We start from the raw sequence: 22,862 nt of genomic DNA on the forward strand, positions 1-22,862 counted from the left end.
GTCATGCGTTGCTACAAAATCTATAAAAGACTTAAAAGCATATATTGCCAGCAAACGAAACGTCAATACTGTCAAAAAACCGGAATGCATCACAAAACGATTTAACCAGTGGCTTTTAAGTTCTGGGGAAATTAGAAATTTAATAGACATTCCAGCAGAACACCTAGACTTACACATCGGTTCGTGGTTACTGCAACTTTAAAAAACCGGACAGAACCGACTATGAGCCAGATACGCTAACATCGTATCGTGGAGCACTTGATCGACATCTTCGGGAAATCGATTACCCAGTGAGTATTCTACAGGCCAAGGAATTTAACACCAGTCGACAAGTCCTACAATCTCGGCGAAAAGAATTAAAACAACAAGGTATGGGAAACCGACCCAATAAAGCAGACCCCTTGACAGCTGAAGAAGAAAATAGTTTGTGGGAAAAAGGGCAGTTCGGAAAACATTCACCAGAGGCATTACTTAACACGCTGTGGTATTACAATATAAAACTTTTTGAATTGAGGGGGTCTGATGAAAATAGAAAAATTAAATGGGGGGGATATTGAACTGAAAACAGACGAAAACGGTCATGAATATTTACAGTTTAATGAGCGCGACACCAAAACTAGAGACGGCAACACTACTCACCAAAGAGCTTTTAATCCAAAATCCTTTCCAAATGTTAGTTGTCCTGATCGCTGCCACATAGAAATTTACAAAAGTTACACTGATCGACTATATATTTCAAACAATATTATTAAAATTCTTTCTTATTTCTGTTTATTGTTTAAATAGAACTATATTCATATGTGTAATAATTGGTAGTTCATCTGTCCGCGTAGTAACACAGCTGACCTAGTTGTTTAAATTTAGTAATCCCCGTCATTAGCAGCTAGCAGTGTTACAAGTTTTTAACTATTATTTGGAAACAAAATTCCAATTTAGGGTATGTAATACATACAAAACTACATATGCGGCATCGGGGTTTCCTGCAGGAAATACACTCGTGGAATACAGAAATCAGAAAAACACATATATGTAGTTTTGTCTATGTATGCAATGTAATAAAGTTGGAAAGTTGGACAAAGGGAAATGCTTTTAATGTTTGCTTGTCAGACCGCTAACGAGCGAGAGAACAACCGTTGACGTCAATACCAATACCAAAGGGGTTAACGTGCACATTCAAAGCAAGCTGTTGTAGCGCACGCCTGTTTTGGGCCAGGACAGGACGTTGACGTCCATTGACGCCAGCCTTTTATACATTTTCATAGTACCACGTGACGTCATAACAGCCAATCAGAAATTACGTCACGCTAGGAAGAGATCTACCTTTACAAAATAAATATTTAATGTAATAATTACGTTATGCACACAATTACTCAATAAATAAAGTAATTGCTTTTTGGTCCAGCTTCCGTTTGCAATTCACAGTTTGTAAATGCACACTTTAAACTTTTATAAATACGTCTATTTAGCCCATAGCAAAAGCATTACAAACTTTAGTACACTTTAAACTTTAATACACACAAATGCTAATATATGCATAAACATGAGGCTATCATTACACAATTGCATTTTTGGTCTAATTTCAATATAAAAATAGTTTGAATGAAAAAGCCTTTAAGGTAATTATAAAAACAGCATTTTAATACTGTTGTTTACAAACATTGTGTACCAATGTATTTGACCTTAGCAACCAGTATGTGTAAACAGGTTCTCAGCGTACAAGGATATAGTTCCTAAAAGCACTAATATTACATTAATCAGTTTTACAGTTATTATCTCACTTAATTGGTAAAATGATTTGCCATACTATACAAACAATATTAGGATACGTTTAACTAAGAGAATAGCTAATCGATCGTACAAGTTTTGGAGGAAAATAAACTTTACTGAAGGGCAAGGTCAATCCCGGCAGCCATGTTAAAACAATCGATCAAACGAAAATTTATCCCATGTTTATTTAGGAGTCCATGGGATATTTTCAGTGTGTAAGTACACCCACTTTTCAATTATGGAAATAGTTACATCAATAATATTAATTTCAACGTTGTGTCATAGGTTTTATATGCACAGGAATCTGGAAATTAAATAAAGTCCATGACCGCAAGGCCAAAACACGGACTTAAACATTAAATTAACACATTTCGCGATCGTAATATACTAATATCCCATAAATAAGTTACGGCAACTAGTTACAAACATAGTTTCATACACTATAAACATATTACTATGAAATACAACTAAATGTAGCACTACTAAGGCCAGTATTTTTTTATTATTTGGTTTACGAACCCGTCGACGTAAATTTTGCTCAAATAAAAAAAAATTAAAAGTCGTATTATTTACTTTTATTTTTTATTTTTTTGCCGCCGACTTCCACAAATAGCTCTAAAGAAAAAAAAGTTACCATTCTAGTCTATTGTGGCGCATTTCGTAAGGTAACAGTGAGAGAAAAAAAAATCACCCCTACTGATACACCCCAAACAGGTTCCCCCCCCCCCCCCTTCCTCCTACCTTTGTGCACAAATGTTCTTGTTCGTAAACCTAAAAATTAAAAAATACTAGCCTAAGAATTTCATTAAACATTAACTATAATATTTGGCATAGTTACAAACATTACACAATACAAGCAAATATGCAAATAATTACTATTAAATGTAAAAATAAATATTCTGTTTTATCCAATATTAAAATTACTTGAGAAAAATCTGTGTCACAGCGCACAGTTACGAAAATTGTTGGACAGCCATTACACTATATATACTTGGCCAAAAACGTTTAGCAATTTGGTAAATGTGCTTAAATAAAACAAAAATCAAATCAGACACTGGATTTAATTCAGGCATCATTTGTCAGTATAAATAAAAAAATTAAATGTGTGACTGTCACATCGTTAAATGGTACTTGGGGGCCCATACACGAAAATCTGAAGATTGTCAGTAGTGTGTCTGAACACAGTGGGCATTGACAGTGGAACAACGTCCATCATGCAGTGAATGTGACCAATGAGGTGGCGCTAGCGTCATGGTGTGGGCAGGAATTAATGACATCAGACAAAACAACCTCATTTTCATCATTCATGGGAACCTGAATGCTCAGCAATACAGTGACGAAATTATCACTATAGTTGTCATTCCGTTCATGCAGCAGTATCCAGGCGTTTTGTTTCAACAGGACAATGCTCTCCAGCATTCAGTCAGACTAATGACTGGCCTTCTTCAGAGGAAAAATATTGAGGCACTAAACTGGCAAGATCGTCCGACTTGTTTCCTATTGTGCAGGTATGGGATCTGTTGGGTAGTAGGGTGAGAGAGACCCATGCGCATATTCACCACCTTAAACATGTTTTTAACTCGTGAATTGATCTGTCACTGTTACAGATATCCACCGTCTCATCAGAAGCATGAGCCGACGACGTATCGCTGTTAACATGCAATGCACAAGGTGGTAGGACAGTTACTGGTAATTTTTACATTTTCTGTATGGATCCCCAAGCACCATTCAACGATGTGACAGATACACATTTTATTTTGTACTGAAGCTCTTTTGTTACTTATACTAACAAATGATGCCTCATTGAAATCCAGTGACTGATTTTATTTTGTAAGTCACGAGTTTTCTTTTATTTAAGCACATATTCCTAATTACTAAACCTTTTTGGCTAAGTATATATATATATATTGTTGGTCTCTGGTCAGCGGGAGATAGGATTTTTTTTTTAAATTTCCCACAGTAGCTACAAAAGCACCATATATACCAAACACAATACTGTGCCGCCTCGACTATTAATATTATAACATGACATTGTGGGTCCAAATGAGGTCATTTGGGGGCAACGTCGAAGACATAAAAATTGCCTTGACTATATCGAAAATGTGAATGAAAGCATTTAAGGTAACAAGGAAAATGAGATGGGATTCAATTGATACCAAGATGCTGCCTTATATATGTACAGACATGTTGACAACTAAAACTCATTAGATGTAATGCGGTCATTTCAGGGCAAAGTCGAAGATATAAAAATTGCATTTGGCTATGTGGAACATGTGAATGCAAGCATTTAGGGTACCAAGGAAAATGAGATAGGATCAAATTATCATATCATGATTTTAATTAACACTGTAAGCAGGAAACCAGCATTTAGCGAGAAATATAGAAAGCTGTTTTAAAGGATTGTGCATCTTTGAGGTGTGTTTACCTATTGTCCGACAGTTTTCGCCTCCTCCACTGTATCAGGAATGAGTTCATGGAGTGTTTCTGGCAACAGCAGTGACAGTGTCGCAGACGCTATGGACAACCCTCCGAAAACTAACAGCGGCAGAGCAACAGCAAACGGTCCTCCCACTAACTTACCCTGAGAATTGAGCACAACTTGTTAAGAATTTCCTTCAGAATATAACAATAAATTAGAAACGCTACAACATAAATATTATACATAATATCAAATTTGTTTAACTGCCACTATCACACTCCCCAAAAAGAGAAAACAACAACAATAACAAACAAACAACAACAACATAAAAATTATTTAAAAAATGTTTTACGCGCAAAATGCCTTTTGTGTCTAACTAGAAGAAGAACCTTTCTTAAACACCCGTTTGTGAGAACATTAATCGTTGTTTTTGTTAACACACACTAATAAAAAATATATATATACGTTTGATAACACTTTAAAGACTACGATTGGCTCGTCCTAGGTGATTCCCTGGTAGCCACGGGGAAAAAAGCAGAATCAAAATTGATTGTGTTTGTGTGTTTTTATTACTGCACTCCAAGTTATTTTGGATTATGTACGGCTATGGTGGCATACCTACAAAATCACGTATGCCGCTTTCCCATGTATTCCAATGCTGTTTGTCTGTATCAAGCACGAAATGGTTATTTCTTGCTATCGGTTATCTTTTGGTGTTTCATTTGGATGCACATATTGATTAGGCTCGAATATATGTTCCACAGTTGTTGTTTTTTTCGATAATCAAAATATCGCGAAATCGAGGTATGGATTAAAATGACAGAGAGATAAAATAAAAACAGACTCCATATATTTCGCACCTTTATCCAATTCTAAATATAGTAAAATTTAATGTTTGAAAAAAAAATATATATATATTTGTTTTAAATAAGTGTGTTGTTGCCTTCTGTAATCAAAGAACTTTTCTTACCAAGTCTGCGATGTATGGGGAAAAGATCGATCCGATTTTTGAAAAGAACAGCCCCCAGCCAATGCCAGACTGTCTGACGAATGTTGGAAACAGTTCTGCAGAAAATATGTAAACGCAAACATACGCTGTCGATATTGCCATCTTTCCGATCATAGCAAGCATCACCATAATGCTATCTTTTTCTGTGAAAAGAAAAATGAAACAAAATTTAGATAAGTCAAACTAATTATTAAATAAACGGAAAACGTAATTAAAGGGTAGCTTTAAAAGCGCAGACGTCAGTTTCAGCCTGTGAAAATGGACACTAAGTTTAGTTAATCTACAAACCCGCAACACACATTTGGATAAGGTTATAACAAAGTGAATCTAAAGTCTGTATTATGCACTAAAAGTGAGAGATACCGTCTAAAATAAGTAGAGCTTGTCTTGATAACCATTACTTCTTAGACGAACGTGCGTTTTTAGAAACTAGGGTCTGTGACTTTAATATTAAATTGAACATCTTCTAATTATAAATCATTGCATCTTTGTACAGCACAGAATAAAATATCTTTTTTTCTTCAAAAAGCCTAAATCATAACGTCAAAACAGATCGCATCTCTGTACAAAGCAAGGTCAAAGGAATATACTGATACGGTCTTGAACGTCTAGGAGAGTTTAATGCGATAGACCCAAGTTTTAAACACTACAGCGTATTTTTTTAACTATTAGAACCGGGTTTGATAACTGAAATCAAATATTACTTACATTTTATTGTTTAGAATATTCGTTCCCTACATCCAAAGTGTTTATGGTCATCTTGGTGTTTGTAATGCCACGAAATGCATTTGTCATAATTTTAAAAACGCATGCGCTTCCTTAGAAGTAACTGTTATAGTGATGAGCTCTGGTCTTTTGTTATTTTGGTATTTCCCCGTTTCACCGTCAGAAACGCTAAGACGTGTTACTCTATATTGAACTTCATTCAGATGTGTTACATGCTTGCAGATTGAACAAACTGAGTGTTTATTTCCACGGCTTTGCGACTTTAATAATAACACCATTTTGGACCTTAGTAACAACATTAAAGAGGTCTAAATCAACGTTTACCACTAGACATGATCAGTCCATAAATAGATTAACACTTGTGAATTATTGTGATGCGTACCAGATCCAGCATACAGCACAGGGAATATGGTCAAGACGCACGCAATGCCCCCAATAGCCATACTAATACAGTAGCATTTCTTCAAACCGATTCGGTCCATCACGAATACAATAACAATGTAGCCGAAGGTCTCGACAGCACAGCCGATCTGATAGTTTACGTAGATGTCGCCGCTGAGGTTGCTGACGTTTAGACTCAACCCATAGTACCCCAAGCTGCCCACCATCCTGAAAAGTGTGTGATGTTAACTGTCATGTGTAAAGTAGCACATAGGCACGCAAGCGCGCGCGCACGCACACGCACACACACACATACATAATAAACACACACGCACGCACGCACTGATGTATGCATACATTGTTTTATTTTGACCGTACATTATTTCCATATCTATATATAATCGGCGTCGTTACAATCACAAGCAGTAGAATAATATCATCATCATCATCATTGTGACCAATTATGTGCACCATTAGAGAGAGAGAGAGAGAGAGAGAGAGAGAGAGAGAGAGAGAGAGAGAGAGAGAGAGAGAGAGAGAGAGAGAGAGAGAGAGACACACACACACACGCACACACACACACACACACAGAGACACTCACAGAGAGAGGGAGAGAGAAAGAGATAGGTAGGGACGGAAAGATACAGAGACAGAGACAACTACAGACAGACGGGGACAGAGAGAGCTCTACGAGTACATAAAGACAGACAGAGAGAGAACGAGCACACTGCAGGTGGGGTAACGATAAGGAAAGAGATGGCAGCACAAATTAGAATGTTATTGAAATGAATACACTTACCAATATAAAGCGACAAAGATGACATTTGAAACAGATATTGCACCATAACCCACCATGACTGCATTCATGAAACAAGACGATTATGATATCAGCAAACAATGCTCACCAATTAAAGAAAACCACCGTGTATCTGATGATGAGAGTCCGAGTCGTAAACAGATCGACCAGTTTGTCCGACGTTGTTTTCACCTCACTGTGTCCGTCAAAGAGATCTTCCGGAAGTTTTACTTTGTTTACTTCGGCAGCTTTTCTTATAACGGCCTTGGCCTATTCGTATCTCTCTTTCTGAAGCAGCCATCGCGGAGACTCTGGCAAAAGCCTGAAAAATAACATTCTGTTCAGGTTACCTCTACATGCTAATGGAATTCATAAACAAAATTAAAAGGCAAATATGAAAAAAAAGAACATAAATAAGGCTCATCCTTGGTTGTTTAAGTCAACCACCTGTCACAAAATCGACATGTTGTGAATGCGTGACTGCAGGCCCGTAGAAACGACATCTGGAGAGGGATGGGGAGCAAAGTCTCAAGGGTGGGGGTGGGGTGTTGGTGGCGACACAAGCCAAATTTTTATCTTTATTTATATAGAGTAGCTCCCCTCCCCCGTCCCCCTAGATCCTATTCGACTATTCTAAAAGCGTGAAAATTCAAATGAAACAAATATTCAACACAGGAGAGAGAGAGACAGAGATAGACAGAGACACAGCGAGAGAGAGAAAGAGAGGAGGGAGGAAGAGGAGAGAGAGAGAGAGGGAGAAAGAGTGCATGTATTGGGTGAAGGACGATAGGGAAGCATTAAATTAGAATGTTATTAAAATTAATATACTTACCAATATAAAGCGACAAAGATGACATTTGAAACAGACAGCGCAAGGTGAAGGTCACGCCAATTCCTCAGAGCGAATGCGACACCTCCCAGGACGAAGAGACCGAGTGACCAGAAAAACACGATACCCAGTCCAGCCACGGTCCGCTTAGACGGGCCAACAAGTTCCATACCTGCATAGCAAAAGAACGTTTGTTTCATTTAAAGACACTACTATAGCACATTGATTTATTAGTCATCGGCTATTGGATGTCAAACATTTGGTTATTCTAACATATAGTCTTAGAGAGGAAACCCGCAACATTTTTCATTAGTAGTAAGGGATCTTTTATATGTAATATCCCAAAAACAGGATATCACATACCACGACCTTTGATATACCAGTCGTGGGGTACTGGCTGGAACGAGAAATAGCCCAATGGACCCACCGATGGGAATCGATTCCACACCGACCGCGCATCAGGTGACCGCTTTACCTCTGGGCTACGTCCCGTCCCGCCTACATAGCAACATCAGAGCTGTTTAGATTTGACCATCATTCGTTCAAATACGCTATCCCGAGCATCCTATAGACGGCCTTTGTTACACCAGTTGTGGAGCACTGGGTGAAATGAGAAATAACCTAATGGGTTCACCCACGGGGATCGATACTAGAACTACCGCGAACCAGACGAGCGCTTTACCACTGGGCTATGTCTGGGCCTGAAGCTGTTTGTGTTTTAAATTCTTACAGTACCAAATAAATTAATCAATTACACACACACACACACACACACACACATACACACACACAAATAAACATGGACACATACAAACACACACACACACACACACCACAAATAAACATGGACACATACAAAACACATACACACGCACACACGCACACACCACAAATAAACATGGACACATACAAACACACACCGACACACACGCACACACCACAAATAAACATGGACACGTACAAACACACACACACACACACACACACACACACACACACACACACACACACACACACACACACACACACCTCTGACACAGATATACAGAAACAGGTAGACAGTCACGCACGGTTACACACAAAGACACACCCAATAGCCGAACATGTATTTTTGTGCTGGGGTTTCGTTAAACATTCATTCAGTCATTCATTTAGCAAATAATATCTTACCAATAACGAAAGACGTTGTGTAAAGTCCACTGTGGACTAATCCACTCAGAAACCTCAATATAGCAAATACGTAGTTTGGAGAAAAGGAAATAGCAACCGAAAGTCCGACATGAAGTAATATGGATCCAACTAGTATCTTCTTTCTTCCAAATCTAAAATTAAAATATGACATAGCACCTTATTAAGCCTTTTTAAAACCATTCACATCAATCTCTAAAAAGAGTGTTTAGTTGGGGAAAAACCCTGATAAATATGCTTTGTGATAACACTTACAGTATATAATTTAGTACAAATTAACTGGATATATGTCTATATTTTCAAAATAATGAGAAAGAGTCATAAGATATGAATAGAGCAAAACTCCACGAAGTGATAAAAACTAACAAGTAGATAGAGGACAACTCCATGAAGTGATAAATACTAACAAGTAGATGAAGGACAACTCCACAAGTGATATATACTAAGAAGTAGATGACAGACAACTCCGTGAAGTCATAAATACTAACAAGTAGATGGAGGACAACTCCATGAAGTGCTATATACCAAGAAGTAATTGAAAGACAACTTCACGAAGTGATATATACTAGCAAGTAGATGAAAGATAACTCTATGAAGTGATAAATACTAACAAGTAGATGAAAAACAACCTCACGAAGTGATAAATACAATCAAGTAGATAAAAGAAATATACCAGAAGCTTTATCACTCTTAGAAAAGGATTTGGCAGAACATCAGATAATTCTTGTAGACGGGGAGGAATTGTCAACAAAAACATTAGGTGTGAAATATGTTTCAGGTGAAGATTGTGTTAAAACAACTGAACCGTATTTATGATCTCATGGGTATTTACTTTTTTGTACAAGTTCATGATTAAATTATCTCCCTTTGTGTCGTTTCTTCGTATTTAAGTTTGGTGGATTTCCAATCTGCAGCTCGCCGCGGTAAGACGTGTTTGTTTCGCCTGTGTACACTTCACGTGTTTTCGCTTGCTTAACTTGGGAATCCTCAATTGGTGTTGTTTTTGTCAGCAAAATGGAGTTTCTACTGGGATGAATGCGGCCACTGGAACTGATTGAAAGCTAGAACGCTTCTCATTTCGACAGCCTGCACCACCAGGTTGGATTCCTTTTTAGCAAGATTCCTTGCCTCCACATCATTATCTAGCATTTCTAGGGCAATCAAAGTATGTGATATTTTTACCAGTTGATGATAACAAATGTGAATGGCGCATATCAGCATTACAAATATCAATGAATAAGTACCGTACTACCTTATAGACCATGCATGCCGACGAATAACTTACAACAACGATTGCCTGAACATTCCATGAAAGACAAGACCAAACCACAACATATTGCATGTATAGCATGAAAAACGTAAATTGAATGTGCAAATCATGCTGATTGGGGCTATAAAAGATGGTCTCTGTGACGGAACATGCTCTTAATTTCTTTTCGCCTGTGGCGATATTAATTGTTTTAGAGGGCCGTGTGCAGTCCCAATATGCACTTAGACTAGGTGGGCACTTTGTTACGTAATACCTCCGCGCGACGGTGGTCGAGCTGTTCCCAATACACACCCAGGCCAGCTGCGGAGGCCATGTGGCCAGTAGTTACGTAATGCCTCCGCGAGTTCTGTTTTACGACCGGGGATTTTTAGCGATTTGCGACAACTAGTCTGACCATCTAAGAAAAATATGCCGTCTTGGTCGCTGTGGAAATATCACTTGTAGGTATTCGGTACCGCCTTGTACCCCCAGGCGATATTCGGATTGTAATAAATAGATAGGATTTTAGAGATATCGGGGAGAAACATATTGGAAGGCTTCCAGGGAACGTTAGTCCGTTTGGACTGGTAAATATATATTTCTGCTCTGTTGTATAACCTTGATGTGATTGATGTGACTTTAAATATTTTAATACTGTATTATACCAATATTATTTAGACAGTGTTTCCGGTAATCTGACGAAGTAAATTGTAGGCTTCACAGTTCTAAAATTATTAAAGCTTAGCCAGTCATCCTAGAGGACCTAGGTAAACTGTAGGTTATTGTCTTTATTGTGATAGGTACCAGTATTAAGTCTGTATTACAAGGTTACTGAATGAGTAGTTAAGGGTTAATTAAAAATTAACCATTTAGGAATAGAGTTGTAATTCCTTTATTAATTAAGTTCCCCTGGCAGCGTTTCTCAATTATCACACGTGTGTGTGTTGTATCACGGTGAAGTGTTTTGAAAATTGTGTAAACTAGACACCTAGTGATTAACTAATTAAGTGATTAGTTCTGGGTTGTTATTATTATTGTTGTTGTTAACTAATTAACTTCGGCAAATATATTTGTCAGCTTAAGGTTAATACAGATTCCAAAGTGTATTGTGTTTTGTTGTGTTTTCTAGTTAACTAAACGTGCTATATTATATATACTTTATATAAGATCGTATCTCTGATCATACCTAGAGCCAAGCCACTCGGGTATAGACTGCCCGATACAGAGAGATCTAATAGATATACAGTTAGGAGAGATATTTGGATAATCGTGTTTTATTCAGTTACGGGTATTATAGGATCCCCGTGACAGTCTCTGAAAAGGCACTTTCAGTTATGAAGTAGTCTTTGAGAGAACATTAAACAAGTGATGGCAAGGTTGACAGCTGAGGAACGTGAACGTGTCTTAGGCATGCTTCAAGTCGGCATTTCTAGTAGTCATCGCACAGCGGTTTGGATGCCACCATTCAACAATCACTTGACTCCTCATGAGATACCAGCAGACAGGAACCACCAGGGACCGTCCACGTCGAGGCCAACGACGTGTTACTACACCACGACAAGATCGCCATATTGTTCGCCTCCATATTCGTGATCGAACGCTGCCAGCTGCCAGGACTACATCAACTGTTCAAGGTCAACGAGGGGTTATCAGCGCAGACATTGTGCGTAGCCCTCTTCGCTCTGGTGGGCTGCGTGCTCAACGACCATATGTTGGACCTATCCTGACTGATCGACATCGAAATGAGCGCCGACGTTTGGCAAGAAGGTATCGTCATTTGAGATTACAACGTTGGCATGGTGTTCTATTCTCTGACGAATCCTGTTTCCATTTAAGGAATGCTGATGGTTGGTTGCGGGTGTGGTGTAGGAGTGAGAACGTTACCCCAATGACTGCCTTGTCCAGACGGATCGATGGGGTGGAGGGAGTGTCATGGTGTGGGGCGGGATCAGTTATCATCACCGAACAGCACTCCATGTTTGCCGTGGCAGAATGAATGTCATTTACTACAGAGATAACGTCTTGCAAAATCACGTCATTCCCTTCTTTCATCAGCATCGGGATATGCACACATTTCAGCAAGACAACGTCCAAGTGAACACAGCACGTGTTATAATACAGTATCTAGCGAACAATAATGTCCCTTGGCTTGAATGGCCAGCACTGTCCCCTGATTTATCGCCGATAGAGGTTATTTGGGATTACCTTGGTCAACGCATCTCACTTAGTCCACAAATTAATAACCTTAAAGAACTGAAAAACGCACTACAGCAGGAGTGGAATGCTATCCTCCAGAACACTATTCACAGACTTATCGATGAGAAAACGTTGTATGGCTTGTGTTGCTGCAGATGGTGGTCATACGCGCTATTGACTTTTCATTGTGACCCCAAGTGTCTTTCATAAGTAGATGAATTAAAACTAATCAATGATTGTGCATCTTATATAAACTATATGTAATATAGCACGTTTAGTTCACTAGAAAACACAACAAAACACAATACTCTTTGGAATCTGTATTAACCTTACGCTGACAAATATATTTGCCGCAGTTAATTACTTACAACAACAATAATAACAACCCAGAACTAATCACTTAATTAGTTAATCACTAGGTGTCTAGTTTACACAATATTCTAATCACTTCATCGTGATACAACACGCACACGTGTGATAATTGAGAAACGCTGCCAGGGGAACTTAATTGATAAAGGAATTACAACTCTATTCCTAACTGGTTAATTTTTAATTAACCTTTAACTACTCATTCAGTAACCTTGTAATACAGAATTAATACTGGTACATATCACCATAAAGACAATAACCTACAGTGTACCTAGGTCCTCTAGGATGACCGGCTAGCTTTAATATTTTAGAACAGTGAAGCCTACAATTTACTTTGTCAGTTTACCGGAACCACTGTCTAAATAATATTGGTATAATACAGTATTAAAATATTTAAAGTCACATCAATCACATCAAGGTTATACAACAGAGCAGAAATAATATATTTACCAGTCCGGACGGACAACGTTCCCCTGGAGCCTTCCTTTTGTTTCTCCCCGATATATCTAAAATCCTAGCTATTTATTCAAAGGTCTCAGAGACAGCGAATATCGCCTGGGGGCACAACGCGGTCCCTCACCTATCATGTGAATTTCCACCGCTCCCAGAGTCAGTATATTTTTTCTTAGATGGTCAGACTTACTGTCGCCATTTCGTTAGGAATACCCCGATCGTAAACCGTACTAGCGGAGGTATTACGTAACTACTGGCCACATGGCCTCCACACCTGGTCTGGGTGTGTATACAAGACTACCACCGTCGCGCGGGGGTATTACGTAACCAAGCTGCACACAGCCCTCTAAAACAATAAACATCGCCACAGGCGAAAAAGATAAGAGCATGTACCGTCACACACCCCCACCTCAAAAAGGATATTTCCTCTACTCTAGGATTAGGGAAATATACTACATTTAAACAAAACAAAATGTGCGTTAACCGACGCATCCGGGCATTTATAACACATAGTAATAAGGTGACTACCAGTAATCACACTGAGTCTCTGAGTCCCTAGTATACAATAAAATATATAAAAACAAAACAGAATTCAAGAATGTCAACACATTATCATAACGTTCAACTTCGGGACAGGGCATCAGCGATTACATTGGATGTGCCCTTGATATGTTCAATGGTAATTGGGAATTCCTGCAGAAGAAGACTCCATCTCAAAACTCTCTGGTTGGTGGCTTTCATTCTGTGAATGAAGGTAAGCGGATTATGATCAGTAAAGACCACCACTTGATGCAATGCCGATTTCACGTAGATCTGAAAATGCTTCACAGCGTGTACCATGGCCAAAGCTTCCTTCTCTATAGTGGAATAGTTCACCTGGTGTTTGTCAAACTTTTTGCAGAAGAAACTTACAGGATGGTCCAGTCCATTTTCGTCTTCTTGGAACAGCACAGCTCCAGCTTGAAAGGCATTCGGTAGTCTGGTGCTGCCATCACGGTAGACGAGGAGAGCATCGGCTTAGGACGGTTGAATGATTTCTCGCATTCATCTGACCACTGGAACTTCGTTTTCTTCTTTTTGAGTGTCCCACGTTTTCCAGGTTTTCTCCGATAGGCATGCTGTCGAATCGATGTAGCGTTGGGTTCCAAGCGCACATCCTGGATTAAAGTGTTGGTAACCGTTGGAAAATCCTGACAAATGGAAACATTGTCTTGTATCAATGTAGTCAACTTTGCTCGCTGGGGGCTCAAGTCTGCTAGAATCTGGCTGTTGGTTAATTTGGTCTCCGCAGTCTTGACGTCATCACAGGAAATTGAGTGACTCTCAATTTGGACAGGTAACACTGGAACTATCGGCAGTCTGTCAAAATAACCTTTTAGCAAATTGATGTGACAATACCTACTTTTCCTAACCCTATCAGGAGTGTTTATCACATACCCTCTCTCATTAACCCGTTTGTGCACAACATAGGGCCCGAAATACCTGTTCTGCACAGGACCCCGTTTAATGGGAAGGTACAGCAGCACCTTATCCCCTGGTTTAAATTCCCGACTCCTAGCCTTCCTATCAAACACTGATTTTATTTTGCTCTGAGCATAGCTCAGATGCTTCCTAGCCTTGCTATCTCTAACTCTCTTATTCATTAATACTCCCTTGTCCATATAATAATCTGACCTCTGATCCTCCATCTTCAGTTAACAAGGTAGTGCGAGCTGCCAACAGACTTGGATCAGCCTCCTGCTCTAGAACTAACTCTTGTCTATTACAAGGTAAGGCCCCTCTATCAAACACAACTGCTTCATTTACCATCTGCGGGAGGTCAACAGGTTCCACCACAATTTAGTTCCTCAGTTGACTTATCTACCATTTTACTGATAACCTCATCCACTCCAAGTTCATGGCTCACACACGTATCAGACAAATCACAAATATCCTCTGGGTCTCGTGTTACCCTTCTGGCCATAGCCCTAGTCATCACACACGCAGGATATCTAATCTCATCAACCTCACACTCTTCTATTGGTAAAGGGCTGTCTTCAATTAACACTGGGTCACGTTGCGGCTGGCAACACTGACTAGTCAAATCGTTACCCAACAAATCTCCCATGTTTTCAACAGGAAAGTCCTTCACAACACCCATAACGACTGGTCCCGTCACAAACTTCGAACACAAGAAAACGTTATGTAACCGGACAACCATTTTTTCTCCAGTAACCGAGGTTAAGGACAAACTACGTCCTGTATCTGAATTCTCAATACCAGCTAAGCAATCTGACGTTATAACCGACTGGCTACACCCTGTATCCCGATAGATTGATATTGCCTTAGGACTCAACTCTTGTTTTACGTCACAAACCATACCAGTGGACACATACGGGTTTACTTTCTCTGCCATGGGACTAACCATTAACTCTGTCGCTAACGGAGCTGACCTCACTAAACCGACCACTTGCGCATTATCGCGTTTCCTTTTAAAACAGTCCCCTACAAGATGGTTATCCTTTTTACAGTAACTGCAATGTGGACGAAAAGTTCGTGTATTGGCTGATAATGCAGGTTTATCCTTACTTTGCCCACCAGGTGCATTCCTTGCCTGACTAGCTGACCAACTAGATGACTCTCCCCGATAATTACTTTCCCGGGAAAAACCTGGCTGAATTTTCTTCTTATCACCTTGTTGTATAGAGCTACCCTGTACTGCCTGAGCTTTGTGTATTAACACGTAATCATCTGCCACTATGCCTGCCTCCTCTATTTTTTTGATATCACGATCCTCTAAATGAATACGTAAGGTAACTGGTAATCCATTTTTAATGTCCTATAAGATCAACAACTCCCGTAACTCGGTATATGACTCTACCTGATGAGACACCACCCATTTATCAAACATCCCTGCCTTCTTAGCCACAAACTCCCTATAAGACTGACCATGCGTTTTTCTCAACTCGCTATACCGTAAACGATAATCCTCAGGTCGTAACTCATAAGCCCTCAACACTGCAGACTTAACTAGGTCGTACTGACTTGCTCGCTCATCACTCATTGAATTATAAGCTACGCTAGCCTTCCCCTTAAACTTAGACACGGCTAACAATGTCCACTTAGACTGCGGCCAATTTAGCTGCTTAGCGGCCCGTTCAAAACGTTGGAAGAACATATCTACCTCCTGGTCGTCCAATACAGGCACTGATCTATAAGCCTCCGATATGTTAAACCCATTTCCTGTCTCCCGTCTAACTTCTTCAGTATTCAACTTTAACTCATGTTCCACTTTTAATTTTGCTAACTGGAATTCTCTATCCCTATCTCTCTCTCTCTTCTCTCTCTCTCTCTCTCTCTCTCTCTCTCTCTCTCTCTCTCTCTCTCTCTCTCTCTCTCTCTCTCTCTCTCTCTCTCTATCTCTATCTTCTCTTTCTCTATCCCTATCTTCTTTTTCTCTCTCTCTCTCTATCTCTCTTCCTCTCGTCTCTATCTCTATCTTCCTTTTCTCTATATATACATTTTTTTCTCTATCCCTCTCTTCTCTTTCTCTCTCTCTCTCTCTCTCTCTCTATCTAATGCACGTTCTTCTCTTTCGTACTCAAGCTTTTTAAAAGCTAATTGTTGTTCCATACTCAACTCATTTATTTCTATCTCTGGAACAATCTCACTTTCTTCCATAACAGGACTATCACCAAAAACTTCCTGGATAATAATTGTCCTTATATCTCCTAATGTTTTAGCTGATGTTAAATCAATTTCCCGCTCACTCGCGATTTCAACTAATTCGGCCTTACGTGCTCGCTTAATCTCCACTACACTGAGCGTAGGCCTATCCAGCAAATTCTTATCCATGTTTAGATACGACGCACTTATTATTAATTAATTTTCTAGTCAACAACATTGCTACTTCTGGTAATTTGTAAAAATAATTTATAAAGCCCCCCATTTACAAACAATAGTTTTTAAATATGCATGTCCCGTTTCAGATCCGGGACGAGCGACCCAATTTTTACTCCTGTCACGGGGATCCTATAATACCCGTAACTGAATAAAACACGATTATCCAAATATCTCTCCTAACTGTATATCTATTAGATCTCTCTGTATCGGGCAGTCCAATACCTAGGTATATCAGGTATATGCTCTAGGTATATCAGAGATAAGATCTTATATAAAGTATATGTAATATAGCACGTTTAGTTCACTAGAAAACACAACAAAACACAATATTCTTTGGAATCTGTATCAACCTTACGCTGACAAATATATTTGCCGCAGTTAATTACTTACAACAACAATAATAACAACCCAGAACTAATCACATAATTAGTTAATCACTAGGTGTCTAGTTTACACAATATTCTAATCACTTCACCGTGATACAACACGCACACGTGTGATAATTGAGAAACGCTGCCAGGGGAACTTAATTGATAAAGGAATTACAACTCTATTCCTAACTGGTTAATTTTTAATTAGCCTTTAACTACTCATTCAGTAACCTTGTAATACAGAATTAATACTGGTACATATTACCATAAAGACAATAACCTACAGTGTACCTAGGTCCTCTAGGATGACCGGCTAGCTTTAATATTTTAGAACAGTGAATCCTACAATTTACTTCGTCAGTTTACCGGAACCACTGTCTAAATAATATTGGTATAATACAGTATTAAAATATTTAAAGTCACATCAATCACATCAAGGTTATACAACAGAGCAGAAATAATATATTTACCAGTCCGGATGGACAACGTTCCCCTGGAGCCTTCCTTTTGTTTCTCCCCGATATATCTAAAATCCTAGCTATTTATTCAAAGGTCTCAGAGACAGCGAATATCGCCTGGGGGCACAACGCGGTCCCTCACCTATCATGTGAATTTCCACCGCTACCGGAGTCGGTATATTTTTTCTTAGATGGTCAGACTTACTGTCGCCATTTCGCTAGGAATACCCCGATCGTAAACCGTACTAGCGGAGGTATTACGTAACTACTGGCCACATGGCCTCCACATCTGGTCTGGGTGTGTATACAAGACTACCACCGTCGCGCGGGGGTATTACGTAACCAAGCTGCACACAGCCCTCTAAAACAATTAACATCGCCACAGGCGAAAAAGATAAGAGCATGTTCCGTCACACACACACATATATATATATAGATAGATATATACACATCGTATACAGGTATACTGGGGTATATCCGCGAGTTCCCCCCTTGGTACAAATATGTGTACTGTGTGTTTAAACCCATCCCAGTATTTGTAGTTTGTATGTAATAGCTGAATGTTTTACAGTATGTAACACCATCTCTTCTAGATAGGCTTATGGCCTGTTTGGCGATCCACTTCATTTTTAAAAATAAATATTCTTTAAAGAAAAATAAAGAATAATATTGTAAATTTTCTCAGAAAAGAGACATTTCTTTTGAAAGCGAACTATCTTTAATTACTAGGCCACAGAGTCCGGTGATTATGAATAATAAAAAACAATTGTTGCTAGGTTACCTGTCGGACAGACCGCCCATTGTCATTCCTCCGACGGCCATTCCGCAAAACGCCGCCATCTTGATATGTGACTGTTTTTGTTTGTCATTACACACCAAGTTAAACTATAAATAAAATCCACTGTACATCACAAATGTTATTTTGTTTTGAAAGAAAACATTTGGATATATAATGTCCGTAACATTCACAAAAGGCATCTTAGTATAATTAAAATGTTGGATTTGGGGTGAAAATTCGGAAGTACGAAAGGATGAATGCAGGCGTGTTCGAAACCCTAGTGGTATATGGACACGTTAAACCAGTTACTAAGTAAGTAAGTAAGTAAGTAAGTAAGATGAATGCAGTTAACGAACTATCAGCATTAACACTTTTTTTTTTTAGAAAAGTAAATATATAAAAAGCACCTAAGTAATAAAATCCCAAAATGAATGGTAAATTCATACACTTGCATGACCTGAATTTATATATATAACAATAAACGAGTTACCAGTTATTACCAAATTTATGTCCTGAGTGAAAAACATTTCACTTGTCAAGAGCTTAACCCGTTAAAGAATCACAGAGATGCACACACACACGCACACGCACACGCACATACACACACACATACACACACACACACACATACATACACACACACATACACACACACACACACACATACATATGTATGTACAGACTATCTTTCATACAAGTATAAATTCAACGTGTCTTGTCTTTAAAATATAGAAATATAGGTTTGCCTAACTGAGGTTTGCCTAAGAAATTCCATATCTGACACAAGAAGATTGTTTTGTTTAACGACACCACTAGAGCACATTGAACTGAGGTTTGCCTAAGAAATTCCCTATCTCACATAAGAAGAAGATTGTTTTGTTTAACGACACCACTAGAGCACATTGATTTATGAATCATCGGCTATTGGATGTTAAAGATATGGTAATTGTGATATATAGTCTTAGAGAGGAAACCCGCTAAAAAATTTCCATTAGTAGCAAGGGATTTTTTTATATGCACCATCGTGGTGCACTGGCTAGAACGAGAAATAGCCCAATGGGCCCATCGACGGGGGTCGATCCCAAACCGACCGCGCATCAAGCGGGCGCTTTACTACTGGGCTACGTCCCGCTCCCCCATCCGACACAAATAATGTATAGTCAAAATAGGCTCAACCTAGCAAGGCCTGTCTGTATTGATACCTCAGATGTAACTGTTTCCTCGAACACCGTTTTATCATACACCCATGCGTCACAGTCGACTACGCGTTTGACATCACTGTCCGTGACGTTGTAGTCGAATCTCTTGCACCTGGAACGCTCGGGAACACCGTCGACGTTGACGTCCCAGGGAATGGTGAGATCCAAGAGCCGTTCGTGGCTCTCGCCTTGGCTAGCATAGGTGTCGTTAGACACACCTGGAATAGCACACCTGTTAAGAAAGGAAAGACAACGAATGGTATCTTTCTTTACAAGCACCGTCTCACTTTGTTTGGAATACAATAAAACATTTTTTATCAAACAGGCCTAGTTGTAAGATAGTGTAAGATATTTTTCATTATCACAGGTTTTTTAATAGTTACACTACACATTGCGTAGCCTACAAGTTTTTGCTTAAAATATGTCACCTTGAGACTATTGCAAGAGAAGTAATTTTTAGCTGTCCTTAATTTGAATTAAAGGGACATTCCTGAGTTTGCTGCAATTTTTAAGATGTTATCGACTAACAGAGATTTTTTAACGATTGTAATTGCATATCAAATATATTTCTCTGCATAAAAAAATTAGTGGTGTATATTAAACGTGTTTCTGATAGTTGTAATATTTGTACTAAGTTAAATTTCATTTTATTTCCTAAAATATAGTTTTTTCGTACGTACGCAATTATTTGAAGACAAAATCCAGTTTGGGCTTCTTACAAATATTAAGACGACCAAAAACACATTGAATATACAGACACTGATATTCTAAACAAAAAAATATATTTAATATGTAAGTTTAATCGTAGAAATATTTTATTAGTCGGAAATATCTTACAATGTAGCAAACTTAGGAATGTCCCTTTAAAAAAAGTGCTGCAAAAGGATTTAATAGCAATGTTCAGTATAGTAATATCTGAAATGACTCCCCATAACCTAAAGTACGGGAGCAATTAATCGCTTAATGTGTTGTATGTTTTTTCACGGCGAGGTCTAACTGATAATATGCACTAAGTTTATGTTTATGTTTTGCTTTAGTGCACAACGTTACACAATGTGGATGCACGATTGTAGTTTTAAAACTAATCCAACTTACCGGCTTTTTGGTTCAGTCACAGAGAAGACGACAATCAAAGCATGGAAGGCTGATGCGATAGCAATGGACACTGCGGTAAAATAAACGAATTTCTGATACTTTCCAAAATCGCCTATGTACTGAAACACGTCGTCGAATTTCATTCTGAAAACTACCTTTGTTGCTATTGTTTTGTTGTTTTGATGGGGGTTTATTTTTTAACTTCTTCGTTCTCTTTTTTCCTCTTTCACCTTTTTGACGTCTTTTGGGGTGTCTTCTAGTCGTCAAATTTCATTTAATGTCACTTCCACTTATTTTCGTGCTTACATCCAATCACACTGTCCTGTGTACACCTCAGCTATCTGTGCTGTATGTCCAGACAGAGCCATAAAAGTCAGCTGTCATTAATTAGTAGATCATCAAAGCAGAACGCTTCCATCTGATTAGAACCCCAACAATTAGAACTGGATTACAAAGAAAGCCAAACACAATCTGTAGATTATGTCCAACAAACCTTTGTAAATAAAAGAATATGTGATGAATCGTTTTAAGTTTGTTTTATTTTACGACACCACTAGAGCACATTGATTTATTGATCATCGGCTATTGGATGCCAAACATTAGGTAACTCTGACATAGAGTCTTAGAGAGGAAACCCACTTTTCCATTAGTAGCAAGGGATCTTTTATATGCACCGTCCCACAGATAGTATAGCACATACCACGGCCTTTGGTATTCCAGTCGTGGTGCACTGGCTGGAGCGAGAAATAGCCAAATGGGTCCACCGATGGGGATCGATCCTATACCGACCGCGCGTCAAGCGAGTGCTTTACCACCGAGCTACGTCCCGCCCCGTGATGAATAGGATCGCTGTACAGAACTGATCCATTTGATCAGAACTTAACGACTTAAAAACCAATACGCAATATGTAGAATATGTTATTTATTTATTTGAACTTATTTTTCGTGCTTACACCCAATTAAGGTTCAAGCACGCCTTCCTGGGCACACACCTCAGCTATATGGGCTGTCTGTCCAGGACAGTGGGTTAGTGGTTAGTAAGAGACAAGAGGGTGTTGTGGGGTTTGAATACAACAAACCCTGTTTTATAAAGGGATATCTGAAGAATGGGATCATTATGAGGTGTATACTTTAGGTAACTCACCACTGGGTTTTGTACATAGCATAGCATACATAATATTAGCCTATGTAGAAATAAAACCGGACAAAAAAACCAATGTTTAACTTCCTACCGTAGAAGAAGAGATTAGCTCTTATTAAAAATAAAAGTTTGCCACCCAAATTTTAAAATATTACCATTCTTTACTTCAATAGGATCCGAAAAGGGAAGGAACTCTGATTAAACCGGAGTATACCGGCCAAATACTACATGGTATGGCATTCAGTTCTAGATTAAGAAATCAACCCTGATTGGCTGCAAGAGGTGTATGATTCCATAACCATCGCGGATTTTTAACCTAATAATGTTAAAACTTTCATAATAATTAGGTTAAAGTAAAGTAAAGTGTGTTTTATTTAACGACGCCACTAGAGCACATTGATTTTTTTTTATCTTATCATCGGCTATTCTGACACTGTTTTTTTAGAGGAAACCCGCTGTCGCCACATAGGCTACTTTTTTACGACAGGCAGCAAGGGATCTTTTATTTGCGCTTCCCACAGGCAGGATAGTACAAACCATGGAATTTGTTGAACCA

General features: G+C 38.8%; 1 protein-coding gene across 1 annotated transcript; it reads right to left on the reverse strand.

Moving 5' to 3' along the window:
* Window positions 1-4,192: 4,192 nt before the first annotated feature.
* On the reverse strand, window positions 4,193-21,308 carry LOC121369856 (organic cation transporter protein-like). Its single transcript, XM_041494933.1, has 8 exons — window positions 21,166-21,308; window positions 20,074-20,302; window positions 18,875-18,978; window positions 9,098-9,249; window positions 7,931-8,099; window positions 6,304-6,530; window positions 5,157-5,338; window positions 4,193-4,348 (listed from the first exon to the last, which is right to left on the reverse strand). Exons 1-8 carry the CDS (start codon window positions 21,306-21,308, stop codon window positions 4,193-4,195), a joined length of 1,362 nt encoding a protein of 453 aa, XP_041350867.1.
* Window positions 21,309-22,862: the final 1,554 nt, after the last annotated feature.

This window comes from Gigantopelta aegis, chromosome 4 (assembly GCF_016097555.1).
Source record: "Gigantopelta aegis isolate Gae_Host chromosome 4, Gae_host_genome, whole genome shotgun sequence".
Taxonomy (NCBI): domain Eukaryota; kingdom Metazoa; phylum Mollusca; class Gastropoda; order Neomphalida; family Peltospiridae; genus Gigantopelta; species Gigantopelta aegis.